Here is a 24,960-nt window from a genome sequence, read left to right as displayed (position 1 = left end):
AAGTGATCATTACTCACCACCCATCAACGCCGAATTTATTTCACTAGCCAGGAATTTGGCGGATCAAAACGCACCAATCAAACCTCCACTTTCACTTTCAAAAGATATGCAAAATAACTCTTCCCGCCTTTGTTGACTTTATCGGCGTCTCACTTTTAAGCAACAACCAATCAGGTGAGAAGGCCGCAATTTCGATCCGCATGTTAATTGATCCATTGAATTTGCTGGGATAAATAGAACTTGCGTAGACTTGAGTTATAGAAGCTGATTTTGAAAATCTAAGCGATTTATCCACAACTAAGCACTCATGGCACCAAAAGTACCTGCCGCAAAAAAGGGCGAGAAGAGAGCAGGCAAGGCTAAGTCGGGCGCGGTCGATGGCTCGGGCAAGAAGAAGAAGCGAGGAAAGAGAAAGGAAAGCTATGCGATCTACATCTACAAGGTCTTGAAACAGGTTCACCCTGACACTGGAATCTCCAGCAAAGCCATGGGTATTATGAACTCGTTCGTCAACGATATCTTCGAGCGCATCGCTACGGAATCTTCCCGCCTTGCCCACTACAACAAGAAGTCTACCATCAGTTCCCGCGAAATCCAAACCGCCATCAGGCTGCTTCTGCCCGGTGAACTAGCCAAACACGCCGTCAGTGAGGGCACTAAGGCCGTGACGAAGTATACCAGTAGCAAGTGAAACCTGTGAAATGCCAAAACAACAACAACAACGGCTCTTTTAGGAGCCACCAAATCTCATGAAAGCAATACCCAACACTGGTCACAATGTCGTGTTAGTATTAAATAAAACTGCTAGGTGAAGACACAAACAACAACACTTTTCAAAAGTTTCAGTTTAATACAACCAGATCATTATAAATTCGAAATAAAGTTCCAACAGACAAATTTTCTTCTCTGGTATGCGCTCAAAATGTAACTTTAAAGAGATTTTCGTAGAATGGACGCAAAAATAAACAAACAAAAAGCAAAGTGTGACTCTTAGAATTTCGCTACAAAGTTCCTATAAACAAAATTTCTCTTCTGTGATTTACATGAGTAACGAGTCATTCGCCCATGTACATGCAACCTCGTCCACAACAAACTTTCACGCGCTGAAAATGTGACTTTCAAGAGATTTTCGTAGAAGAGACACAAGAAAAAAAAAAAGCAAAGCGTGACTCTATAAAATCGATACTAAGTTCCCACAAACAAATTTTCTTCTCAGAATGATGTATTATTCAGTAATGACGCAGAAAAACTCGGAAAAAGAAATTCCGAGACTTTCCGGTTTCTAGTTCGGATACCCTACTAAGGCGTGATTAAACTAGCTGCTGTGATTTACATGGGAATTACATGGGATTTACAAACGCGAATTCTAATGTTTCAGTTCATTTTCGCTTGGTCATTGCTTTTATTTATTTGGTGGCTCCTAAAGGAGCCGTTTGTTTTGTTAAAGTGAGGCTGTTTTACTTCTTGCTAGCATTCTTGACCTTCTTTGACGCCGGTTTTCTAACGGTGGCTTTAGTTTCCTTCGTCTTCTTAACTAAGGGCTTCTTGACTTTACTGTTTTTGGAGGCTGTAGTGGTCTGCTTCGTGCTGGATTTCTTCTCTTTCTTCGCAGGTTTAGCAGTGGACTTTTCCTTCGCAGGAACTCTCTTAGTCGCTGGTTTTTTCACCTTCTTTACCGACTCAGCGGCGGGCTTTTTCTTTGCCGGGAGTGCTTTCTTCGCTGTTTTCTTGTCCTCGTTCTTGTTGACCTTGAAGGATCCCGTAGCTCCTACGCCTTTTGTGTGAACGAATTGACCGTTTGCCTCGCCTCGTTTAAGAGCTAATTTGATGTGTTGCCGTGCTGTCTCTCCCACTTTGAAGTTTTCCTTGATGTACTTTTCGATGGCTTGCAACGAGGAGCCATTTCGCTTCTTCTCGGCGACAATTGCGGCTTTCACCATTTCCGCAAATTTCGGGTGGTCGGCAGGCTTTTTAGCCCCTGTTTTGTTGATTTTCTCTTTGTCAGGCATTTTCTCAAGGTTTCGCTCTTTCAAGTTCAACGATCGCTCTCATGAAACGTCGTTCCATTGCCGTGAAAAGTTTTCATTTCATCGAGCGGACCGCAGAGGGATCAAGATTTAACTTTCAAACTCTATTCACGCTTTGTTCGGACGTCGTTTGTGCTTGTTTGCCAGGATCAACGCCATCTAATTTTTCTAGTTTTATTACACTTAGCATCTATTTCTTCGATGGTTTTGTGTATGTAGATAACAGAGACATTTAGAATCGCGTCTACTCTATGAGACGTGTACTGCAGCCCAATGCAATGCGAAAGGAAACGTTTGGAAACATCTTTACATAAGAATTAACTATGGTACCTTTTGTACTTAAGGAAGGAAGTCCTGACCTTTCTTTCAACTGTTATCAAGCCCGCAAAGAACATGCGAAAGCACGAAGGAAAGCAAAGCGTTGTCAAGGCTTCAGCTTTCTCTATCCAGTTATAGCTGCACTTAGACCGGCAGAGAAATTAGCTTCAATAGCCCATGAATTTAGGACGGTTCAATGCGAATTTTTGTTGCTGGCTTGCGCGCGTTTTGGTTTATTGACGTCATGAATGAGTGCTGATTGCGTCAAATTTGTATAACGAACTTTAGAACGCGCGCGCTAAATACGATGCTATATATAAACTGTGGCTAAATTATTTGGAGTAGGTTTACTAGATTCCTGGAATTTAGCGCAACAATATTTTATAACTGGTTAGCCCAAACACAACAACTAAACAAGAAAAAGACGACAAACACACACCTCCGTACGTTTTGAAGGCACGCGCACGCTGCAACAGGCGTCAAAAAAATGTTTCCAACCGAACATGGCGAGCTTTTTAAGTTGATTAACCTTTAAACCACGGATGGATTTTATTTTTTACAAAGTTTGGACCGAGTTACTATAACAAGGTTTACCTTAACTGCAAACGCTAGCGCGAGGATTACAGTTTTGAAAACAAACGAACAAACAAAACAAATCATAAAGAATTGATCACTGCTTTTATAACCATTGGTGGCTCTTAAAAGAGCCGTTTTGTTTTCTTGATACGAAGAAGTCGCTTAAGCACGCTCTCCGCGAATTCGACGAGCCAGCTGGATGTCTTTAGGCATGATGGTGACACGTTTGGCGTGGATGGCACACAGGTTGGTGTCCTCGAACAGGCCGACCAAGTAAGCTTCGCTAGCCTCTTGTAGCGCTAACACCGCCGAACTTTGGAACCGCAAGTCAGTCTTGAAATCCTGTGCGATTTCTCGAACAAGACGCTGGAATGGAAGCTTACGGATCAGTAATTCCGTTGATTTCTGATAACGTCGGATTTCTCGAAGAGCCACTGTACCGGGCCTGTAACGGTGAGGTTTCTTCACGCCGCCAGTAGCCGGGGCGCTTTTGCGAGCGGCTTTGGTGGCTAGCTGTTTGCGAGGAGCTTTTCCACCGGTTGACTTTCGAGCTGTTTGCTTGGTACGAGCCATGACTGCTAACAATGATCACAAAGACTAATTCGATCGCAAAATTTGTGTTTCTTGAAACGTTTTGATGAGCTCGATTTATTAGAAAAACCCTGTAATGTGATTGGATAGGATAATCGAAATATGATTGGTGGTCCTATTATCCATGTTAAAATATTCACGGCGGCGGCGCACAAACGCAGTTCGCAATTTACTTTCGCTAACGGAGAAAGAGATAAAATGCGTGTCTTCTCAGAGGTCAGGTTGCATGACATTAAATAACATCACTGATGGCAGCAGCTCACTATCTCGAACACTCGCTAAATCATTCGAATATCAACCAATATGTCAGGACGCGGTAAAGGAGGCAAAGGACTAGGCAAAGGTGGGGCTAAGCGTCACCGAAAAATTCTTCGAGATAACATCCAGGGAATCACCAAGCCAGCCATCCGTCGCATAGCTCGCCGTGGAGGTGTCAAGCGTATTTCTGGACTAATCTACGAGGAGACTCGTGGAGTTCTCAAAGTTTTCCTAGAGAACGTAATCCGCGATGCTGTGACTTACACCGAGCACGCCAAGCGTAAGACCGTCACCGCCATGGATGTTGTTTACGCTCTCAAACGCCAGGGACGTACTCTGTACGGGTTCGGGGGTTAAGCGTTGCTTGCGTGTTACCTACGAAAAAACAAAACGGCTCTTTTAGGAGCCAACAACTATCGCAAAAGTTGTGACCAATACTTGCATTTCACACTTATACATATGCCGCATTCACGCCAAGGCTTAAACACGTTTCGAAGCTGTTCAGTTAAACACAGTTTAAAAATGTTTCCTTCATAAATAAAAGTTGATTTCCAAGCAAGATTATCTAAAAGAATGGGCATTGTTTAGAGGAAGCAGTTTTTTTTTATGAAACATTTGAAATCGCTACACCTGATAATAAATCAGCGATGCGTGCAAGTGAGTATATTATCACGTGCAGTGAAAATTGAACTTTTTAATTCAAAAATACCTTTTATTTGCGCTTGAGCTGGCTCGAGAATCAATTTAAATAAAGTTTACTTTCTCTAAGCGAGGTAAAATTGTTAGTTTCTTGCCGGGTTACCTTGCAATCTTGTCAGAATTCAAATTAATTTCAACGGCTTTTGTTTGATTGACGTTAACCAAAACGCAACTTTATCCGACTCTTTTGAATGCCTTTGTTTGCGTGTTATTGGTAACCGCTGTAACTACAGATTTAGCACAAATGAAAGCGTTAAGTTAAAGTTTACTTGAATCCTATGTCAATGCCAATGGTTCAGCTTTCTGTTACCAATTTTCATTTTGTTAAACCTGCTTTATTTAAACATGTTCCTTGTCCGCTTTTAGGGCGCAACACACACACAAGCACCCGTGAAAAGAAAAACAATCACTCCCATTGAATTAGAATCGCATATTGCGCATGTTGCACTTCGTTTAATTAACAAACTGGTTCAAAAGTTTAACACAACACTGGAAATCTCATCATTCTACCGAAATATTTCCTGTTGTCACGCAAATTCTCTAAATGGCGGATGAAGGGGGGGGGGGGGATAATCTGATCAGTGAACTTTCGTTGACGCGCTATTAATAAATACTGCATTGCGAAGCTTTTTAGACTGCAACTTCTATTCTATTTTTTTTTTTTTTTTTTTTTTTGGGGTCGCAGAGTGGGTGTACAAGGAAAGGGCTACTGATAGGATTACATACAGCTCTTTCATTTCTTTTGTTTTGTCTTACGTGCCTAAAATTTACTCTCTTTTGCAGATATTCAATGGAGGCAAGTGATTTATTATCGCCTCAAATGGCGCTTAGTTCATCTACGACTGAATAGAACGGCGAGTAAGTTTCAAGTAAGTACCTATAAGTATAAGTATGTATCTATAACAGTTTTTGTTTTTCAGCCGTTTTCTTTCTTCTCTAATTTTCTCAAAGATACACCATGCATTTTGGGAACTACGTACGTTTGATACTTCAAAAATTAATCATTGGCTTATTATTGGTCATGACTTTACTGGACAGTTGGTGGCTCCTAAAAGAGCCGTTTTGTTTTGCGGTGGTAATTATAAGACTTCAGCTTAATGTTGTTTCTTCTCAGCTTTCTTGGGTAAAAGTACTGCCTGTATGTTGGGAAGGACACCACCCTGGGCGATGGTGACGCCGGCAAGCAGTTTGTTCAATTCTTCGTCATTTCGGACAGCCAGCTGCAGGTGTCGAGGAATGATTCTGCTTTTCTTGTTGTCCCGTGCAGCGTTCCCGGCCAACTCGAGAATTTCGGCACTCAGATATTCCAACACTGCTGCTAAGTAGACTGGAGCCCCTGCACCGACTCGTTCGGCGTAATTACCTTTACGGAGAAGGCGATGGATGCGACCAACAGGAAATTGAAGACCTGCTCGAGATGAGCGTGTCTTAGACTTGGTGCCTTGAGCTTTACCTTTACCGCGCCCTGTCATTTTGCCTTAAAAGTTTTCTGTCTTAGCCGCGGCGATCAAACTTGATTGAAGTGATCATTACTCACCACCCATCAACGCCGAATTTATTTCACTAGCCAGGAATTTGGCGGATCAAAACGCACCAATCAAACCTCCACTTTCACTTTCAAAAGATATGCAAAATAACTCTTCCCGCCTTTGTTGACTTTATCGGCGTCTCACTTTTAAGCAACAACCAATCAGGTGAGAAGGCCGCAATTTCGATCCGCATGTTAATTGATCCATTGAATTTGCTGGGATAAATAGAACTTGCGTAGACTTGAGTTATAGAAGCTGATTTTGAAAATCTAAGCGATTTATCCACAACTAAGCACTCATGGCACCAAAAGTACCTGCCGCAAAAAAGGGCGAGAAGAGAGCAGGCAAGGCTAAGTCGGGCGCGGTCGATGGCTCGGGCAAGAAGAAGAAGCGAGGAAAGAGAAAGGAAAGCTATGCGATCTACATCTACAAGGTCTTGAAACAGGTTCACCCTGACACTGGAATCTCCAGCAAAGCCATGGGTATTATGAACTCGTTCGTCAACGATATCTTCGAGCGCATCGCTACGGAATCTTCCCGCCTTGCCCACTACAACAAGAAGTCTACCATCAGTTCCCGCGAAATCCAAACCGCCATCAGGCTGCTTCTGCCCGGTGAACTAGCCAAACACGCCGTCAGTGAGGGCACTAAGGCCGTGACGAAGTATACCAGTAGCAAGTGAAACCTGTGAAATGCCAAAACAACAACAACAACGGCTCTTTTAGGAGCCACCAAATCTCATGAAAGCAATACCCAACACTGGTCACAATGTCGTGTTAGTATTAAATAAAACTGCTAGGTGAAGACACAAACAACAACACTTTTCAAAAGTTTCAGTTTAATACAACCAGATCATTATAAATTCGAAATAAAGTTCCAACAGACAAATTTTCTTCTCTGGTATGCGCTCAAAATGTAACTTTAAAGAGATTTTCGTAGAATGGACGCAAAAATAAACAAACAAAAAGCAAAGTGTGACTCTTAGAATTTCGCTACAAAGTTCCTATAAACAAAATTTCTCTTCTGTGATTTACATGAGTAACGAGTCATTCGCCCATGTACATGCAACCTCGTCCACAACAAACTTTCACGCGCTGAAAATGTGACTTTCAAGAGATTTTCGTAGAAGAGACACAAGAAAAAAAAAAAGCAAAGCGTGACTCTATAAAATCGATACTAAGTTCCCACAAACAAATTTTCTTCTCAGAATGATGTATTATTCAGTAATGACGCAGAAAAACTCGGAAAAAGAAATTCCGAGACTTTCCGGTTTCTAGTTCGGATACCCTACTAAGGCGTGATTAAACTAGCTGCTGTGATTTACATGGGAATTACATGGGATTTACAAACGCGAATTCTAATGTTTCAGTTCATTTTCGCTTGGTCATTGCTTTTATTTATTTGGTGGCTCCTAAAGGAGCCGTTTGTTTTGTTAAAGTGAGGCTGTTTTACTTCTTGCTAGCATTCTTGACCTTCTTTGACGCCGGTTTTCTAACGGTGGCTTTAGTTTCCTTCGTCTTCTTAACTAAGGGCTTCTTGACTTTACTGTTTTTGGAGGCTGTAGTGGTCTGCTTCGTGCTGGATTTCTTCTCTTTCTTCGCAGGTTTAGCAGTGGACTTTTCCTTCGCAGGAACTCTCTTAGTCGCTGGTTTTTTCACCTTCTTTACCGACTCAGCGGCGGGCTTTTTCTTTGCCGGGAGTGCTTTCTTCGCTGTTTTCTTGTCCTCGTTCTTGTTGACCTTGAAGGATCCCGTAGCTCCTACGCCTTTTGTGTGAACGAATTGACCGTTTGCCTCGCCTCGTTTAAGAGCTAATTTGATGTGTTGCCGTGCTGTCTCTCCCACTTTGAAGTTTTCCTTGATGTACTTTTCGATGGCTTGCAACGAGGAGCCATTTCGCTTCTTCTCGGCGACAATTGCGGCTTTCACCATTTCCGCAAATTTCGGGTGGTCGGCAGGCTTTTTAGCCCCTGTTTTGTTGATTTTCTCTTTGTCAGGCATTTTCTCAAGGTTTCGCTCTTTCAAGTTCAACGATCGCTCTCATGAAACGTCGTTCCATTGCCGTGAAAAGTTTTCATTTCATCGAGCGGACCGCAGAGGGATCAAGATTTAACTTTCAAACTCTATTCACGCTTTGTTCGGACGTCGTTTGTGCTTGTTTGCCAGGATCAACGCCATCTAATTTTTCTAGTTTTATTACACTTAGCATCTATTTCTTCGATGGTTTTGTGTATGTAGATAACAGAGACATTTAGAATCGCGTCTACTCTATGAGACGTGTACTGCAGCCCAATGCAATGCGAAAGGAAACGTTTGGAAACATCTTTACATAAGAATTAACTATGGTACCTTTTGTACTTAAGGAAGGAAGTCCTGACCTTTCTTTCAACTGTTATCAAGCCCGCAAAGAACATGCGAAAGCACGAAGGAAAGCAAAGCGTTGTCAAGGCTTCAGCTTTCTCTATCCAGTTATAGCTGCACTTAGACCGGCAGAGAAATTAGCTTCAATAGCCCATGAATTTAGGACGGTTCAATGCGAATTTTTGTTGCTGGCTTGCGCGCGTTTTGGTTTATTGACGTCATGAATGAGTGCTGATTGCGTCAAATTTGTATAACGAACTTTAGAACGCGCGCGCTAAATACGATGCTATATATAAACTGTGGCTAAATTATTTGGAGTAGGTTTACTAGATTCCTGGAATTTAGCGCAACAATATTTTATAACTGGTTAGCCCAAACACAACAACTAAACAAGAAAAAGACGACAAACACACACCTCCGTACGTTTTGAAGGCACGCGCACGCTGCAACAGGCGTCAAAAAAATGTTTCCAACCGAACATGGCGAGCTTTTTAAGTTGATTAACCTTTAAACCACGGATGGATTTTATTTTTTACAAAGTTTGGACCGAGTTACTATAACAAGGTTTACCTTAACTGCAAACGCTAGCGCGAGGATTACAGTTTTGAAAACAAACGAACAAACAAAACAAATCATAAAGAATTGATCACTGCTTTTATAACCATTGGTGGCTCTTAAAAGAGCCGTTTTGTTTTCTTGATACGAAGAAGTCGCTTAAGCACGCTCTCCGCGAATTCGACGAGCCAGCTGGATGTCTTTAGGCATGATGGTGACACGTTTGGCGTGGATGGCACACAGGTTGGTGTCCTCGAACAGGCCGACCAAGTAAGCTTCGCTAGCCTCTTGTAGCGCTAACACCGCCGAACTTTGGAACCGCAAGTCAGTCTTGAAATCCTGTGCGATTTCTCGAACAAGACGCTGGAATGGAAGCTTACGGATCAGTAATTCCGTTGATTTCTGATAACGTCGGATTTCTCGAAGAGCCACTGTACCGGGCCTGTAACGGTGAGGTTTCTTCACGCCGCCAGTAGCCGGGGCGCTTTTGCGAGCGGCTTTGGTGGCTAGCTGTTTGCGAGGAGCTTTTCCACCGGTTGACTTTCGAGCTGTTTGCTTGGTACGAGCCATGACTGCTAACAATGATCACAAAGACTAATTCGATCGCAAAATTTGTGTTTCTTGAAACGTTTTGATGAGCTCGATTTATTAGAAAAACCCTGTAATGTGATTGGATAGGATAATCGAAATATGATTGGTGGTCCTATTATCCATGTTAAAATATTCACGGCGGCGGCGCACAAACGCAGTTCGCAATTTACTTTCGCTAACGGAGAAAGAGATGAAATGCGTGTCTTCTCAGAGGTCAGGTTGCATGACATTAAATAACATCACTGATGGCAGCAGCTCACTATCTCGAACACTCGCTAAATCATTCGAATATCAACCAATATGTCAGGACGCGGTAAAGGAGGCAAAGGACTAGGCAAAGGTGGGGCTAAGCGTCACCGAAAAATTCTTCGAGATAACATCCAGGGAATCACCAAGCCAGCCATCCGTCGCATAGCTCGCCGTGGAGGTGTCAAGCGTATTTCTGGACTAATCTACGAGGAGACTCGTGGAGTTCTCAAAGTTTTCCTAGAGAACGTAATCCGCGATGCTGTGACTTACACCGAGCACGCCAAGCGTAAGACCGTCACCGCCATGGATGTTGTTTACGCTCTCAAACGCCAGGGACGTACTCTGTACGGGTTCGGGGGTTAAGCGTTGCTTGCGTGTTACCTACGAAAAAACAAAACGGCTCTTTTAGGAGCCAACAACTATCGCAAAAGTTGTGACCAATACTTGCATTTCACACTTATACATATGCCGCATTCACGCCAAGGCTTAAACACGTTTCGAAGCTGTTCAGTTAAACACAGTTTAAAAATGTTTCCTTCATAAATAAAAGTTGATTTCCAAGCAAGATTATCTAAAAGAATGGGCATTGTTTAGAGGAAGCAGTTTTTTTTTATGAAACATTTGAAATCGCTACACCTGATAATAAATCAGCGATGCGTGCAAGTGAGTATATTATCACGTGCAGTGAAAATTGAACTTTTTAATTCAAAAATACCTTTTATTTGCGCTTGAGCTGGCTCGAGAATCAATTTAAATAAAGTTTACTTTCTCTAAGCGAGGTAAAATTGTTAGTTTCTTGCCGGGTTACCTTGCAATCTTGTCAGAATTCAAATTAATTTCAACGGCTTTTGTTTGATTGACGTTAACCAAAACGCAACTTTATCCGACTCTTTTGAATGCCTTTGTTTGCGTGTTATTGGTAACCGCTGTAACTACAGATTTAGCACAAATGAAAGCGTTAAGTTAAAGTTTACTTGAATCCTATGTCAATGCCAATGGTTCAGCTTTCTGTTACCAATTTTCATTTTGTTAAACCTGCTTTATTTAAACATGTTCCTTGTCCGCTTTTAGGGCGCAACACACACACAAGCACCCGTGAAAAGAAAAACAATCACTCCCATTGAATTAGAATCGCATATTGCGCATGTTGCACTTCGTTTAATTAACAAACTGGTTCAAAAGTTTAACACAACACTGGAAATCTCATCATTCTACCGAAATATTTCCTGTTGTCACGCAAATTCTCTAAATGGCGGATGAAGGGGGGGGGGGGATAATCTGATCAGTGAACTTTCGTTGACGCGCTATTAATAAATACTGCATTGCGAAGCTTTTTAGACTGCAACTTCTATTCTATTTTTTTTTTTTTTTTTTTTTTGGGGTCGCAGAGTGGGTGTACAAGGAAAGGGCTACTGATAGGATTACATACAGCTCTTTCATTTCTTTTGTTTTGTCTTACGTGCCTAAAATTTACTCTCTTTTGCAGATATTCAATGGAGGCAAGTGATTTATTATCGCCTCAAATGGCGCTTAGTTCATCTACGACTGAATAGAACGGCGAGTAAGTTTCAAGTAAGTACCTATAAGTATAAGTATGTATCTATAACAGTTTTTGTTTTTCAGCCGTTTTCTTTCTTCTCTAATTTTCTCAAAGATACACCATGCATTTTGGGAACTACGTACGTTTGATACTTCAAAAATTAATCATTGGCTTATTATTGGTCATGACTTTACTGGACAGTTGGTGGCTCCTAAAAGAGCCGTTTTGTTTTGCGGTGGTAATTATAAGACTTCAGCTTAATGTTGTTTCTTCTCAGCTTTCTTGGGTAAAAGTACTGCCTGTATGTTGGGAAGGACACCACCCTGGGCGATGGTGACGCCGGCAAGCAGTTTGTTCAATTCTTCGTCATTTCGGACAGCCAGCTGCAGGTGTCGAGGAATGATTCTGCTTTTCTTGTTGTCCCGTGCAGCGTTCCCGGCCAACTCGAGAATTTCGGCACTCAGATATTCCAACACTGCTGCTAAGTAGACTGGAGCCCCTGCACCGACTCGTTCGGCGTAATTACCTTTACGGAGAAGGCGATGGATGCGACCAACAGGAAATTGAAGACCTGCTCGAGATGAGCGTGTCTTAGACTTGGTGCCTTGAGCTTTACCTTTACCGCGCCCTGTCATTTTGCCTTAAAAGTTTTCTGTCTTAGCCGGCGATCAAACTTGATTGAAGTGATCATTACTCACCACCCATCAACGCCGAATTTATTTCACTAGCCAGGAATTTGGCGGATCAAAACGCACCAATCAAACCTCCACTTTCACTTTCAAAAGATATGCAAAATAACTCTTCCCGCCTTTGTTGACTTTATCGGCGTCTCACTTTTAAGCAACAACCAATCAGGTGAGAAGGCCGCAATTTCGATCCGCATGTTAATTGATCCATTGAATTTGCTGGGATAAATAGAACTTGCGTAGACTTGAGTTATAGAAGCTGATTTTGAAAATCTAAGCGATTTATCCACAACTAAGCACTCATGGCACCAAAAGTACCTGCCGCAAAAAAGGGCGAGAAGAGAGCAGGCAAGGCTAAGTCGGGCGCGGTCGATGGCTCGGGCAAGAAGAAGAAGCGAGGAAAGAGAAAGGAAAGCTATGCGATCTACATCTACAAGGTCTTGAAACAGGTTCACCCTGACACTGGAATCTCCAGCAAAGCCATGGGTATTATGAACTCGTTCGTCAACGATATCTTCGAGCGCATCGCTACGGAATCTTCCCGCCTTGCCCACTACAACAAGAAGTCTACCATCAGTTCCCGCGAAATCCAAACCGCCATCAGGCTGCTTCTGCCCGGTGAACTAGCCAAACACGCCGTCAGTGAGGGCACTAAGGCCGTGACGAAGTATACCAGTAGCAAGTGAAACCTGTGAAATGCCAAAACAACAACAACAACGGCTCTTTTAGGAGCCACCAAATCTCATGAAAGCAATACCCAACACTGGTCACAATGTCGTGTTAGTATTAAATAAAACTGCTAGGTGAAGACACAAACAACAACACTTTTCAAAAGTTTCAGTTTAATACAACCAGATCATTATAAATTCGAAATAAAGTTCCAACAGACAAATTTTCTTCTCTGGTATGCGCTCAAAATGTAACTTTAAAGAGATTTTCGTAGAATGGACGCAAAAATAAACAAACAAAAAGCAAAGTGTGACTCTTAGAATTTCGCTACAAAGTTCCTATAAACAAAATTTCTCTTCTGTGATTTACATGAGTAACGAGTCATTCGCCCATGTACATGCAACCTCGTCCACAACAAACTTTCACGCGCTGAAAATGTGACTTTCAAGAGATTTTCGTAGAAGAGACACAAGAAAAAAAAAAAAGCAAAGCGTGACTCTATAAAATCGATACTAAGTTCCCACAAACAAATTTTCTTCTCAGAATGATGTATTATTCAGTAATGACGCAGAAAAACTCGGAAAAAGAAATTCCGAGACTTTCCGGTTTCTAGTTCGGATACCCTACTAAGGCGTGATTAAACTAGCTGCTGTGATTTACATGGGAATTACATGGGATTTACAAACGCGAATTCTAATGTTTCAGTTCATTTTCGCTTGGTCATTGCTTTTATTTATTTGGTGGCTCCTAAAGGAGCCGTTTGTTTTGTTAAAGTGAGGCTGTTTTACTTCTTGCTAGCATTCTTGACCTTCTTTGACGCCGGTTTTCTAACGGTGGCTTTAGTTTCCTTCGTCTTCTTAACTAAGGGCTTCTTGACTTTACTGTTTTTGGAGGCTGTAGTGGTCTGCTTCGTGCTGGATTTCTTCTCTTTCTTCGCAGGTTTAGCAGTGGACTTTTCCTTCGCAGGAACTCTCTTAGTCGCTGGTTTTTTCACCTTCTTTACCGACTCAGCGGCGGGCTTTTTCTTTGCCGGGAGTGCTTTCTTCGCTGTTTTCTTGTCCTCGTTCTTGTTGACCTTGAAGGATCCCGTAGCTCCTACGCCTTTTGTGTGAACGAATTGACCGTTTGCCTCGCCTCGTTTAAGAGCTAATTTGATGTGTTGCCGTGCTGTCTCTCCCACTTTGAAGTTTTCCTTGATGTACTTTTCGATGGCTTGCAACGAGGAGCCATTTCGCTTCTTCTCGGCGACAATTGCGGCTTTCACCATTTCCGCAAATTTCGGGTGGTCGGCAGGCTTTTTAGCCCCTGTTTTGTTGATTTTCTCTTTGTCAGGCATTTTCTCAAGGTTTCGCTCTTTCAAGTTCAACGATCGCTCTCATGAAACGTCGTTCCATTGCCGTGAAAAGTTTTCATTTCATCGAGCGGACCGCAGAGGGATCAAGATTTAACTTTCAAACTCTATTCACGCTTTGTTCGGACGTCGTTTGTGCTTGTTTGCCAGGATCAACGCCATCTAATTTTTCTAGTTTTATTACACTTAGCATCTATTTCTTCGATGGTTTTGTGTATGTAGATAACAGAGACATTTAGAATCGCGTCTACTCTATGAGACGTGTACTGCAGCCCAATGCAATGCGAAAGGAAACGTTTGGAAACATCTTTACATAAGAATTAACTATGGTACCTTTTGTACTTAAGGAAGGAAGTCCTGACCTTTCTTTCAACTGTTATCAAGCCCGCAAAGAACATGCGAAAGCACGAAGGAAAGCAAAGCGTTGTCAAGGCTTCAGCTTTCTCTATCCAGTTATAGCTGCACTTAGACCGGCAGAGAAATTAGCTTCAATAGCCCATGAATTTAGGACGGTTCAATGCGAATTTTTGTTGCTGGCTTGCGCGCGTTTTGGTTTATTGACGTCATGAATGAGTGCTGATTGCGTCAAATTTGTATAACGAACTTTAGAACGCGCGCGCTAAATACGATGCTATATATAAACTGTGGCTAAATTATTTGGAGTAGGTTTACTAGATTCCTGGAATTTAGCGCAACAATATTTTATAACTGGTTAGCCCAAACACAACAACTAAACAAGAAAAAGACGACAAACACACACCTCCGTACGTTTTGAAGGCACGCGCACGCTGCAACAGGCGTCAAAAAAATGTTTCCAACCGAACATGGCGAGCTTTTTAAGTTGATTAACCTTTAAACCACGGATGGATTTTATTTTTTACAAAGTTTGGACCGAGTTACTATAACAAGGTTTACCTTAACTGCAAACGCTAGCGCGAGGATTACAGTTTTGAAAACAAACGAACAAACAAAACAAATCATAAAGAATTGATCACTGCTTTTATAACCATTGGTGGCTCTTAAAAGAGCCGTTTTGTTTTCTTGATACGAAGAAGTCGCTTAAGCACGCTCTCCGCGAATTCGACGAGCCAGCTGGATGTCTTTAGGCATGATGGTGACACGTTTGGCGTGGATGGCACACAGGTTGGTGTCCTCGAACAGGCCGACCAAGTAAGCTTCGCTAGCCTCTTGTAGCGCTAACACCGCCGAACTTTGGAACCGCAAGTCAGTCTTGAAATCCTGTGCGATTTCTCGAACAAGACGCTGGAATGGAAGCTTACGGATCAGTAATTCCGTTGATTTCTGATAACGTCGGATTTCTCGAAGAGCCACTGTACCGGGCCTGTAACGGTGAGGTTTCTTCACGCCGCCAGTAGCCGGGGCGCTTTTGCGAGCGGCTTTGGTGGCTAGCTGTTTGCGAGGAGCTTTTCCACCGGTTGACTTTCGAGCTGTTTGCTTGGTACGAGCCATGACTGCTAACAATGATCACAAAGACTAATTCGATCGCAAAATTTGTGTTTCTTGAAACGTTTTGATGAGCTCGATTTATTAGAAAAACCCTGTAATGTGATTGGATAGGATAATCGAAATATGATTGGTGGTCCTATTATCCATGTTAAAATATTCACGGCGGCGGCGCACAAACGCAGTTCGCAATTTACTTTCGCTAACGGAGAAAGAGATAAAATGCGTGTCTTCTCAGAGGTCAGGTTGCATGACATTAAATAACATCACTGATGGCAGCAGCTCACTATCTCGAACACTCGCTAAATCATTCGAATATCAACCAATATGTCAGGACGCGGTAAAGGAGGCAAAGGACTAGGCAAAGGTGGGGCTAAGCGTCACCGAAAAATTCTTCGAGATAACATCTAGGGAATCACCAAGCCAGCCATCCGTCGCATAGCTCGCCGTGGAGGTGTCAAGCGTATTTCTGGACTAATCTACGAGGAGACTCGTGGAGTTCTCAAAGTTTTCCTAGAGAACGTAATCCGCGATGCTGTGACTTACACCGAGCACGCCAAGCGTAAGACCGTCACCGCCATGGATGTTGTTTACGCTCTCAAACGCCAGGGACGTACTCTGTACGGGTTCGGGGGTTAAGCGTTGCTTGCGTGTTACCTACGAAAAAACAAAACGGCTCTTTTAGGAGCCAACAACTATCGCAAAAGTTGTGACCAATACTTGCATTTCACACTTATACATATGCCGCATTCACGCCAAGGCTTAAACACGTTTCGAAGCTGTTCAGTTAAACACAGTTTAAAAATGTTTCCTTCATAAATAAAAGTTGATTTCCAAGCAAGATTATCTAAAAGAATGGGCATTGTTTAGAGGAAGCAGTTTTTTTTTATGAAACATTTGAAATCGCTACACCTGATAATAAATCAGCGATGCGTGCAAGTGAGTATATTATCACGTGCAGTGAAAATTGAACTTTTTAATTCAAAAATACCTTTTATTTGCGCTTGAGCTGGCTCGAGAATCAATTTAAATAAAGTTTACTTTCTCTAAGCGAGGTAAAATTGTTAGTTTCTTGCCGGGTTACCTTGCAATCTTGTCAGAATTCAAATTAATTTCAACGGCTTTTGTTTGATTGACGTTAACCAAAACGCAACTTTATCCGACTCTTTTGAATGCCTTTGTTTGCGTGTTATTGGTAACCGCTGTAACTACAGATTTAGCACAAATGAAAGCGTTAAGTTAAAGTTTACTTGAATCCTATGTCAATGCCAATGGTTCAGCTTTCTGTTACCAATTTTCATTTTGTTAAACCTGCTTTATTTAAACATGTTCCTTGTCCGCTTTTAGGGCGCAACACACACACAAGCACCCGTGAAAAGAAAAACAATCACTCCCATTGAATTAGAATCGCATATTGCGCATGTTGCACTTCGTTTAATTAACAAACTGGTTCAAAAGTTTAACACAACACTGGAAATCTCATCATTCTACCGAAATATTTCCTGTTGTCACGCAAATTCTCTAAATGGCGGATGAAGGGGGGGGGGGGGGGGATAATCTGATCAGTGAACTTTCGTTGACGCGCTATTAATAAATACTGCATTGCGAAGCTTTTTAGACTGCAACTTCTATTCTATTTTTTTTTTTTTTTTTTTTTTTTGGGGGTCGCAGAGTGGGTGTACAAGGAAAGGGCTACTGATAGGATTACATACAGCTCTTTCATTTCTTTTGTTTTGTCTTACGTGCCTAAAATTTACTCTCTTTTGCAGATATTCAATGGAGGCAAGTGATTTATTATCGCCTCAAATGGCGCTTAGTTCATCTACGACTGAATAGAACGGCGAGTAAGTTTCAAGTAAGTACCTATAAGTATAAGTATGTATCTATAACAGTTTTTGTTTTTCAGCCGTTTTCTTTCTTCTCTAATTTTCTCAAAGATACACCATGCATTTTGGGAACTACGTACGTTTGATACTTCAAAAATTAATCATTGGCTTATTATTGGTCATGACTTTACTGGACAGTTGGTGGCTCCTAAAAGAGCCGTTTTGTTTTGCGGTGGTAATTATAAGACTTCAGCTTAATGTTGTTTCTTCTCAGCTTTCTTGGGTAAAAGTACTGCCTGTATGTTGGGAAGGACACCACCCTGGGCGATGGTGACGCCGGCAAGCAGTTTGTTCAATTCTTCGTCATTTCGGACAGCCAGCTGCAGGTGTCGAGGAATGATTCTGCTTTTCTTGTTGTCCCGTGCAGCGTTCCCGGCCAACTCGAGAATTTCGGCACTCAGATATTCCAACACTGCTGCTAAGTAGACTGGAGCCCCTGCACCGACTCGTTCGGCGTAATTACCTTTACGGAGAAGGCGATGGATGCGACCAACAGGAAATTGAAGACCTGCTCGAGATGAGCGTGTCTTAGACTTGGTGCCTTGAGCTTTACCTTTACCGCGCCCTGTCATTTTGCCTCACTTTTAAGCAACAACCAATCAGGTGAGAAGGCCGCAATTTCGATCCGCATGTTAATTGATCCATTGAATTTGCTGGGATAAATAGAACTTGCGTAGACTTGAGTTATAGAAGCTGATTTTGAAAATCTAAGCGATTTATCCACAACTAAGCACTCATGGCACCAAAAGTACCTGCCGCAAAAAAGGGCGAGAAGAGAGCAGGCAAGGCTAAGTCGGGCGCGGTCGATGGCTCGGGCAAGAAGAAGAAGCGAGGAAAGAGAAAGGAAAGCTATGCGATCTACATCTACAAGGTCTTGAAACAGGTTCACCCTGACACTGGAATCTCCAGCAAAGCCATGGGTATTATGAACTCGTTCGTCAACGATATCTTCGAGCGCATCGCTACGGAATCTTCCCGCCTTGCCCACTACAACAAGAAGTCTACCATCAGTTCCCGCGAAATCCAAACCGCCATCAGGCTGCTTCTGCCCGGTGAACTAGCCAAACACGCCGTCAGTGAGGGCACTAAGGCCGTGACGAAGTATACCAGTAGCAAGTGAAACCTGTGAAATGCCAAAACAACAACAACAACGGCTCTTTTAGGAGCCACCATATCTCATGAAAGCAATACCCAACACTGGTCACAATGTCGTGTTAGTATTAAATAAAACTGCTAGGTGAAGACACAAACAACAACACTTTTCAAAAGTTTCAGTTTAATACAACCAGATCATTATAAATTCGAAATAAAGTTCCAACAGACAAATTTTCTTCTCTGGTATGCGCTCAAAATGTAACTTTAAAGAGATTTTCGTAGAATGGACGCAAAAATAAACAAACAAAAAGCAAAGTGTGACTCTTAGAATTTCGCTACAAAGTTCCTATAAACAAAATTTCTCTTCTGTGATTTACATGAGTAACGAGTCATTCGCCCATGTACATGCAACCTCGTCCACAACAAACTTTCACGCGCTGAAAATGTGACTTTCAAGAGATTTTCGTAGAAGAGACACAAGAAAAAAAAAAAGCAAAGCGTGACTCTATAAAATCGATACTAAGTTCCCACAAACAAATTTTCTTCTCAGAATGATGTATTATTCAGTAATGACGCAGAAAAACTCGGAAAAAGAAATTCCGAGACTTTCCGGTTTCTAGTTCGGATACCCTACTAAGGCGTGATTAAACTAGCTGCTGTGATTTACATGGGAATTACATGGGATTTACAAACGCGAATTCTAATGTTTCAGTTCATTTTCGCTTGGTCATTGCTTTTATTTATTTGGTGGCTCCTAAAGGAGCCGTTTGTTTTGTTAAAGTGAGGCTGTTTTACTTCTTGCTAGCATTCTTGACCTTCTTTGACGCCGGTTTTCTAACGGTGGCTTTAGTTTCCTTCGTCTTCTTAACTAAGGGCTTCTTGACTTTACTGTTTTTGGAGGCTGTAGTGGTCTGCTTCGTGCTGGATTTCTTCTCTTTCTTCGCAGGTTTAGCAGTGGACTTTTCCTTCGCAGGAACTCTCTTAGTCGCTGGTTTTTTCACCTTCTTTACCGACTCAGCGGCGGGCTTTTTCTTTGCCGGGAGTGCTTTCTTCGCTGTTTTCTTGTCCTCGTTCTTGTTGACCTTGAAGGATCCCGTAGCTCCTACGCCTTTTGTGTGAACGAATTGACCGTTTGCCTCGCCTCGTTTAAGAGCTAATTTGATGTGTTGCCGTGCTGTCTCTCCCACTTTGAAGTTTTCCTTGATGTACTTTTCGATGGCTTGCAACGAGGAGCCATTTCGCTTCTTCTCGGCGACAATTGCGGCTTTCACCATTTCCGCAAATTTCGGGTGGTCGGCAGGCTTTTTAGCCCCTGTTTTGTTGATTTTCTCTTTGTCAGGCATTTTCTCAAGGTTTCGCTCTTTCAAGTTCAACGATCGCTCTCATGAAACGTCGTTCCATTGCCGTGAAAAGTTTTCATTTCATCGAGCGGACCGCAGAGGGATCAAGATTTAACTTTCAAACTCTATTCACGCTTTGTTCGGACGTCGTTTGTGCTTGTTTGCCAGGATCAACGCCATCTAATTTTTCTAGTTTTATTACACTTAGCATCTATTTCTTCGATGGTTTTGTGTATGTAGATAACAGAGACATTTAGAATCGCGTCTACTCTATGAGACGTGTACTGCAGCCCAATGCAATGCGAAAGGAAACGTTTGGAAACATCTTTACATAAGAATTAACTATGGTACCTTTTGTACTTAAGGAAGGAAGTCCTGACCTTTCTTTCAACTGTTATCAAGCCCGCAAAGAACATGCGAAAGCACGAAGGAAAGCAAAGCGTTGTCAAGGCTTCAGCTTTCTCTATCCAGTTATAGCTGCACTTAGACCGGCAGAGAAATTAGCTTCAATAGCCCATGAATTTAGGACGGTTCAATGCGAATTTTTGTTGCTGGCTTGCGCGCGTTTTGGTTTATTGACGTCATGAATGAGTGCTGATTGCGTCAAATTTGTATAACGAACTTTAGAACGCGCGCGCTAAATACGATGCTATATATAAACTGTGGCTAAATTATTTGGAGTAGGTTTACTAGATTCCTGGAATTTAGCGCAACAATATTTTATAACTGGTTAGCCCAAACACAACAACTAAACAAGAAAAAGACGACAAACACACACCTCCGTACGTTTTGAAGGCACGCGCACGCTGCAACAGGCGTCAAAAAAATGTTTCCAACCGAACATGGCGAGCTTTTTAAGTTGATTAACCTTTAAACCACGGATGGATTTTAGTTTTTTTTTATGAAACATTTGAAATCGCTACACCTGATAATAAATCAGCGATGCGTGCAAGTGAGTATATTATCACGTGCAGTGAAAATTGAACTTTTTAATTCAAAAATACCTTTTATTTGCGCTTGAGCTGGCTCGAGAATCAATTTAAATAAAGTTTACTTTCTCTAAGCGAGGTAAAATTGTTAGTTTCTTGCCGGGTTACCTTGCAATCTTGTCAGAATTCAAATTAATTTCAACGGCTTTTGTTTAATTGACGTTAACCAAAACGCAACTTTATCCGACTCTTTTGAATGCCTTTGTTTGCGTGTTATTGGTAACCGCTGTAACTACAGATTTAGCACAAATGAAAGCGTTAAGTTAAAGTTTACTTGAATCCTATGTCAATGCCAATGGTTCAGCTTTCTGTTACCAATTTTCATTTTGTTAAACCTGCTTTATTTAAACATGTTCCTTGTCCGCTTTTAGGGCGCAACACACACACAAGCACCCGTGAAAAGAAAAACAATCACTCCCATTGAATTAGAATCGCATATTGCGCATGTTGCACTTCGTTTAATTAACAAACGGGTTCAAAAGTTTAACACAACACTGGAAATCTCATCATTCTACCGAAATATTTCCTGTTGTCACGCAAATTCTCTAAATGGCGGATGAAGGGGGGGGGGGGATAATCTGATCAGTGAACTTTCGTTGACGCGCTATTAATAAATACTGCATTGCGAAGCTTTTTAGACTGCAACTTCTATTCTATTTTTTTTTTTTTTTTTTTTTTTGGGGTCGCAGAGTGGGTGTACAAGGAAAGGGCTACTGATAGGATTACATACAGCTCTTTCATTTCTTTTGTTTTGTCTTACGTGCCTAAAATTTACTCTCTTTTGCAGATATTCAATGGAGGCAAGTGATTTATTATCGCCTCAAATGGCGCTTAGTTCATCTACGACTGAATAGAACGGCGAGTAAGTTTCAAGTAAGTACCTATAAGTATAAGTATGTATCTATAACAGTTTTTGTTTTTCAGCCGTTTTCTTTCTTCTCTAATTTTCTCAAAGATACACCATGCATTTTGGGAACTACGTACGTTTGATACTTCAAAAATTAATCATTGGCTTATTATTGGTCATGACTTTACTGGACAGTTGGTGGCTCCTAAAAGAGCCGTTTTGTTTTGCGGTGGTAATTATAAGACTTCAGCTTAATGTTGTTTCTTCTCAGCTTTCTTGGGTAAAAGTACTGCCTGTATGTTGGGAAGGACACCACCCTGGGCGATGGTGACGCCGGCAAGCAGTTTGTTCAATTCTTCGTCATTTCGGACAGCCAGCTGCAGGTGTCGAGGAATGATTCTGCTTTTCTTGTTGTCCCGTGCAGCGTTCCCGGCCAACTCGAGAATTTCGGCACTCAGATATTCCAACACTGCTGCTAAGTAGACTGGAGCCCCTGCACCGACTCGTTCGGCGTAATTACCTTTACGGAGAAGGCGATGGATGCGACCAACAGGAAATTGAAGACCTGCTCGAGATGAGCGTGTCTTAGACTTGGTGCCTTGAGCTTTACCTTTACCGCGCCCTGTCATTTTGCCTCACTTTTAAGCAACAACCAATCAGGTGAGAAGGCCGCAATTTCGATCCGCATGTTAATTGATCCATTGAATTTGCTGGGATAAATAGAACTTGCGTAGACTTGAGTTATAGAAGCTGATTTTGAAAATCTAAGCGATTTATCCACAACTAAGCACTCATGGCACCAAAAGTACCTGCCGCAAAAAAGGGCGAGAAGAGAGCAGGCAAGGCTAAGTCGGGCGCGGTCGATGGCTCGGGCAAGAAGAAGAAGCGAGGAAAGAGAAAGGAAAGCTATGCGATCTACATCTACAAGGTCTTGAAACAGGTTCACCCTGACACTGGAATCTCCAGCAAAGCCATGGGTATTATGAACTCGTTCGTCAACGATATCTTCGAGCGCATCGCTACGGAATCTTCCCGCCTTGCCCACTACAACAAGAAGTCTACCATCAGTTCCCGCGAAATCCAAACCGCCATCAGGCTGCTTCTGCCCGGTGAACTAGCCAAACACGCCGTCAGTGAGGGCACTAAGGCCGTGACGAAGTATACCAGTAGCAAGTGAAACCTGTGAAATGCCAAAACAACAACAACAACGGCTCTTTTAGGAGCCACCAAATCTCATGAAAGCAATACCCAACACTGGTCACAATGTCGTGTTAGTATTAAATAAAACTGCTAGGTGAAGACACAAACAACAACACTTTTCAAAAGTTTCAGTTTAATACAACCAGATCATTATAAATTCGAAATAAAGTTCCAACAGACAAATTTTCTTCTCTGGTATGCGCTCAAAATGTAACTTTAAAGAGATTTTCGTAGAATGGACGCAAAAATAAACAAACAAAAAGCAAAGTGTGACTCTTAGAATTTCGCTACAAAGTTCCTATAAACAAAATTTCTCTTCTGTGATTTACATGAGTAACGAGTCATTCGCCCATGTACATGCAACCTCGTCCACAACAAACTTTCACGCGCTGAAAATGTGACTTTCAAGAGATTTTCGTAGAAGAGACACAAGAAAAAAAAAAAAGCAAAGCGTGACTCTATAAAATCGATACTAAGTTCCCACAAACAAATTTTCTTCTCAGAATGATGTATTATTCAGTAATGACGCAGAAAAACTCGGAAAAAGAAATTCCGAGACTTTCCGGTTTCTAGTTCGGATACCCTACTAAGGCGTGATTAAACTAGCTGCTGTGATTTACATGGGAATTACATGGGATTTACAAACGCGAATTCTAATGTTTCAGTTCATTTTCGCTTGGTCATTGCTTTTATTTATTTGGTGGCTCCTAAAGGAGCCGTTTGTTTTGTTAAAGTGAGGCTGTTTTACTTCTTGCTAGCATTCTTGACCTTCTTTGACGCCGGTTTTCTAACGGTGGCTTTAGTTTCCTTCGTCTTCTTAACTAAGGGCTTCTTGACTTTACTGTTTTTGGAGGCTGTAGTGGTCTGCTTCGTGCTGGATTTCTTCTCTTTCTTCGCAGGTTTAGCAGTGGACTTTTCCTTCGCAGGAACTCTCTTAGTCGCTGGTTTTTTCACCTTCTTTACCGACTCAGCGGCGGGCTTTTTCTTTGCCGGGAGTGCTTTCTTCGCTGTTTTCTTGTCCTCGTTCTTGTTGACCTTGAAGGATCCCGTAGCTCCTACGCCTTTTGTGTGAACGAATTGACCGTTTGCCTCGCCTCGTTTAAGAGCTAATTTGATGTGTTGCCGTGCTGTCTCTCCCACTTTGAAGTTTTCCTTGATGTACTTTTCGATGGCTTGCAACGAGGAGCCATTTCGCTTCTTCTCGGCGACAATTGCGGCTTTCACCATTTCCGCAAATTTCGGGTGGTCGGCAGGCTTTTTAGCCCCTGTTTTGTTGATTTTCTCTTTGTCAGGCATTTTCTCAAGGTTTCGCTCTTTCAAGTTCAACGATCGCTCTCATGAAACGTCGTTCCATTGCCGTGAAAAGTTTTCATTTCATCGAGCGGACCGCAGAGGGATCAAGATTTAACTTTCAAACTCTATTCACGCTTTGTTCGGACGTCGTTTGTGCTTGTTTGCCAGGATCAACGCCATCTAATTTTTCTAGTTTTATTACACTTAGCATCTATTTCTTCGATGGTTTTGTGTATGTAGATAACAGAGACATTTAGAATCGCGTCTACTCTATGAGACGTGTACTGCAGCCCAATGCAATGCGAAAGGAAACGTTTGGAAACATCTTTACATAAGAATTAACTATGGTACCTTTTGTACTTAAGGAAGGAAGTCCTGACCTTTCTTTCAACTGTTATCAAGCCCGCGAAGAACATGCGAAAGCACGAAGGAAAGCAAAGCGTTGTCAAGGCTTCAGCTTTCTCTATCCAGTTATAGCTGCACTTAGACCGGCAGAGAAATTAGCTTCAATAGCCCATGAATTTAGGACGGTTCAATGCGAATTTTTGTTGCTGGCTTGCGCGCGTTTTGGTTTATTGACGTCATGAATGAGTGCTGATTGCGTCAAATTTGTATAACGAACTTTAGAACGCGCGCGCTAAATACGATGCTATATATAAACTGTGGCTAAATTATTCGGAGTAGGTTTACTAGATTCCTGGAATTTAGCGCAACAATATTTTATAACTGGTTAGCCCAAACACAACAACTAAACAAGAAAAAGACGACAAACACACACCTCCGTACGTTTTGAAGGCACGCGCACGCTGCAACAGGCGTCAAAAAAATGTTTCCAACCGAACATGGC

General features: G+C 42.0%; 14 protein-coding genes and 5 pseudogenes across 14 annotated transcripts; 7 read left to right on the top strand and 12 right to left on the bottom strand.

Annotated features, from left to right (window-relative positions):
- The first annotated feature begins 295 nt into the window (after nt 1-295).
- LOC146461264 (histone H2B.1 pseudogene) lies at nt 296-1,234 on the top strand (annotated as a pseudogene).
- Nucleotides 1,235-1,313: 79 nt separating this feature from the next.
- Nucleotides 1,314-2,405, bottom strand: LOC146461263 (histone H1.0-B-like). The gene has a single exon (XM_085087023.1). The coding sequence runs from the start codon at nt 2,007-2,009 to the stop codon at nt 1,458-1,460; it is 552 nt and encodes a 183-aa protein (XP_084943149.1). The 5' UTR covers nt 2,010-2,405; the 3' UTR covers nt 1,314-1,457.
- Nucleotides 2,406-2,604: 199 nt separating this feature from the next.
- On the bottom strand, nt 2,605-3,573 carry LOC146461262 (histone H3-like). The gene has a single exon (XM_085087024.1). It carries the CDS (start codon nt 3,492-3,494, stop codon nt 3,084-3,086), a length of 411 nt encoding a protein of 136 aa, XP_084943150.1. The 5' UTR covers nt 3,495-3,573; the 3' UTR covers nt 2,605-3,083.
- A 242-nt stretch (nt 3,574-3,815) lies between these two features.
- On the top strand, nt 3,816-4,127 carry LOC146461261 (histone H4-like). Its single transcript, XM_085087177.1, has one exon. The coding sequence runs from the start codon at nt 3,816-3,818 to the stop codon at nt 4,125-4,127; it is 312 nt and encodes a 103-aa protein (XP_084943303.1).
- A 1,373-nt stretch (nt 4,128-5,500) lies between these two features.
- Nucleotides 5,501-5,947, bottom strand: LOC146461260 (histone H2A). The gene has a single exon (XM_085087103.1). The coding sequence runs from the start codon at nt 5,939-5,941 to the stop codon at nt 5,564-5,566; it is 378 nt and encodes a 125-aa protein (XP_084943229.1). The 5' UTR covers nt 5,942-5,947; the 3' UTR covers nt 5,501-5,563.
- Nucleotides 5,948-5,976: 29 nt separating this feature from the next.
- On the top strand, nt 5,977-7,223 carry LOC146461259 (histone H2B.1 pseudogene; annotated as a pseudogene).
- Nucleotides 7,224-7,302: 79 nt separating this feature from the next.
- Nucleotides 7,303-8,394, bottom strand: LOC146461258 (histone H1.0-B-like). Its single transcript, XM_085087094.1, has one exon. The coding sequence runs from the start codon at nt 7,996-7,998 to the stop codon at nt 7,447-7,449; it is 552 nt and encodes a 183-aa protein (XP_084943220.1). The 5' UTR covers nt 7,999-8,394; the 3' UTR covers nt 7,303-7,446.
- A 199-nt stretch (nt 8,395-8,593) lies between these two features.
- Nucleotides 8,594-9,524, bottom strand: LOC146461257 (histone H3-like). Its single transcript, XM_085087095.1, has one exon. It carries the CDS (start codon nt 9,481-9,483, stop codon nt 9,073-9,075), a length of 411 nt encoding a protein of 136 aa, XP_084943221.1. The 5' UTR covers nt 9,484-9,524; the 3' UTR covers nt 8,594-9,072.
- A 184-nt stretch (nt 9,525-9,708) lies between these two features.
- LOC146461256 (histone H4-like) lies at nt 9,709-10,202 on the top strand. The gene has a single exon (XM_085087098.1). The coding sequence runs from the start codon at nt 9,805-9,807 to the stop codon at nt 10,114-10,116; it is 312 nt and encodes a 103-aa protein (XP_084943224.1). The 5' UTR covers nt 9,709-9,804; the 3' UTR covers nt 10,117-10,202.
- A 1,285-nt stretch (nt 10,203-11,487) lies between these two features.
- On the bottom strand, nt 11,488-11,928 carry LOC146461255 (histone H2A). The gene has a single exon (XM_085087097.1). The coding sequence runs from the start codon at nt 11,926-11,928 to the stop codon at nt 11,551-11,553; it is 378 nt and encodes a 125-aa protein (XP_084943223.1). The 3' UTR covers nt 11,488-11,550.
- A 341-nt stretch (nt 11,929-12,269) lies between these two features.
- Nucleotides 12,270-13,250, top strand: LOC146461254 (histone H2B.1 pseudogene; annotated as a pseudogene).
- A 38-nt stretch (nt 13,251-13,288) lies between these two features.
- On the bottom strand, nt 13,289-14,378 carry LOC146461253 (histone H1.0-B-like). Its single transcript, XM_085087019.1, has one exon. The coding sequence runs from the start codon at nt 13,982-13,984 to the stop codon at nt 13,433-13,435; it is 552 nt and encodes a 183-aa protein (XP_084943145.1). The 5' UTR covers nt 13,985-14,378; the 3' UTR covers nt 13,289-13,432.
- A 201-nt stretch (nt 14,379-14,579) lies between these two features.
- On the bottom strand, nt 14,580-15,857 carry LOC146461252 (histone H3-like). The gene has a single exon (XM_085087020.1). The coding sequence runs from the start codon at nt 15,467-15,469 to the stop codon at nt 15,059-15,061; it is 411 nt and encodes a 136-aa protein (XP_084943146.1). The 5' UTR covers nt 15,470-15,857; the 3' UTR covers nt 14,580-15,058.
- A 1,623-nt stretch (nt 15,858-17,480) lies between these two features.
- On the bottom strand, nt 17,481-17,921 carry LOC146461251 (histone H2A). The gene has a single exon (XM_085087115.1). It carries the CDS (start codon nt 17,919-17,921, stop codon nt 17,544-17,546), a length of 378 nt encoding a protein of 125 aa, XP_084943241.1. The 3' UTR covers nt 17,481-17,543.
- A 41-nt stretch (nt 17,922-17,962) lies between these two features.
- Nucleotides 17,963-18,477, top strand: LOC146461250 (histone H2B.1 pseudogene; annotated as a pseudogene).
- Nucleotides 18,478-19,091: 614 nt separating this feature from the next.
- On the bottom strand, nt 19,092-20,668 carry LOC146461249 (histone H1.0-B-like). Its single transcript, XM_085087137.1, has one exon. It carries the CDS (start codon nt 19,785-19,787, stop codon nt 19,236-19,238), a length of 552 nt encoding a protein of 183 aa, XP_084943263.1. The 5' UTR covers nt 19,788-20,668; the 3' UTR covers nt 19,092-19,235.
- Nucleotides 20,669-21,808: 1,140 nt separating this feature from the next.
- On the bottom strand, nt 21,809-22,249 carry LOC146461248 (histone H2A). The gene has a single exon (XM_085087138.1). It carries the CDS (start codon nt 22,247-22,249, stop codon nt 21,872-21,874), a length of 378 nt encoding a protein of 125 aa, XP_084943264.1. The 3' UTR covers nt 21,809-21,871.
- A 41-nt stretch (nt 22,250-22,290) lies between these two features.
- On the top strand, nt 22,291-23,382 carry LOC146461247 (histone H2B.1 pseudogene; annotated as a pseudogene).
- A 38-nt stretch (nt 23,383-23,420) lies between these two features.
- On the bottom strand, nt 23,421-24,751 carry LOC146461246 (histone H1.0-B-like). Its single transcript, XM_085087087.1, has one exon. It carries the CDS (start codon nt 24,114-24,116, stop codon nt 23,565-23,567), a length of 552 nt encoding a protein of 183 aa, XP_084943213.1. The 5' UTR covers nt 24,117-24,751; the 3' UTR covers nt 23,421-23,564.
- Nucleotides 24,752-24,960: the final 209 nt, after the last annotated feature.

This window comes from Pavona decussata, unplaced genomic scaffold (genome assembly GCF_977016875.1).
Source record: "Pavona decussata unplaced genomic scaffold, jaPavDecu1.1 SCAFFOLD_201, whole genome shotgun sequence".
NCBI classification, from domain to species: domain Eukaryota; kingdom Metazoa; phylum Cnidaria; class Anthozoa; order Scleractinia; family Agariciidae; genus Pavona; species Pavona decussata.
This window is presented reverse-complemented; position numbering and strand designations above follow the sequence as displayed.

What these genes read in the sequence shown, in the direction of transcription:
- LOC146461263 (XM_085087023.1), bottom strand. Translation starts at nt 2,009, where the DNA reads ATGCCTGACAAAGAGAAAATCAACAAAACAGGGGCTAAAAAGCCTGCC.
- LOC146461262 (XM_085087024.1), bottom strand. Translation starts at nt 3,494, where the DNA reads ATGGCTCGTACCAAGCAAACAGCTCGAAAGTCAACCGGTGGAAAAGCT.
- LOC146461261 (XM_085087177.1), top strand. Translation starts at nt 3,816, where the DNA reads ATGTCAGGACGCGGTAAAGGAGGCAAAGGACTAGGCAAAGGTGGGGCT.
- LOC146461260 (XM_085087103.1), bottom strand. Translation starts at nt 5,941, where the DNA reads ATGACAGGGCGCGGTAAAGGTAAAGCTCAAGGCACCAAGTCTAAGACA.
- LOC146461258 (XM_085087094.1), bottom strand. Translation starts at nt 7,998, where the DNA reads ATGCCTGACAAAGAGAAAATCAACAAAACAGGGGCTAAAAAGCCTGCC.
- LOC146461257 (XM_085087095.1), bottom strand. Translation starts at nt 9,483, where the DNA reads ATGGCTCGTACCAAGCAAACAGCTCGAAAGTCAACCGGTGGAAAAGCT.
- LOC146461256 (XM_085087098.1), top strand. Translation starts at nt 9,805, where the DNA reads ATGTCAGGACGCGGTAAAGGAGGCAAAGGACTAGGCAAAGGTGGGGCT.
- LOC146461255 (XM_085087097.1), bottom strand. Translation starts at nt 11,928, where the DNA reads ATGACAGGGCGCGGTAAAGGTAAAGCTCAAGGCACCAAGTCTAAGACA.
- LOC146461253 (XM_085087019.1), bottom strand. Translation starts at nt 13,984, where the DNA reads ATGCCTGACAAAGAGAAAATCAACAAAACAGGGGCTAAAAAGCCTGCC.
- LOC146461252 (XM_085087020.1), bottom strand. Translation starts at nt 15,469, where the DNA reads ATGGCTCGTACCAAGCAAACAGCTCGAAAGTCAACCGGTGGAAAAGCT.
- LOC146461251 (XM_085087115.1), bottom strand. Translation starts at nt 17,921, where the DNA reads ATGACAGGGCGCGGTAAAGGTAAAGCTCAAGGCACCAAGTCTAAGACA.
- LOC146461249 (XM_085087137.1), bottom strand. Translation starts at nt 19,787, where the DNA reads ATGCCTGACAAAGAGAAAATCAACAAAACAGGGGCTAAAAAGCCTGCC.
- LOC146461248 (XM_085087138.1), bottom strand. Translation starts at nt 22,249, where the DNA reads ATGACAGGGCGCGGTAAAGGTAAAGCTCAAGGCACCAAGTCTAAGACA.
- LOC146461246 (XM_085087087.1), bottom strand. Translation starts at nt 24,116, where the DNA reads ATGCCTGACAAAGAGAAAATCAACAAAACAGGGGCTAAAAAGCCTGCC.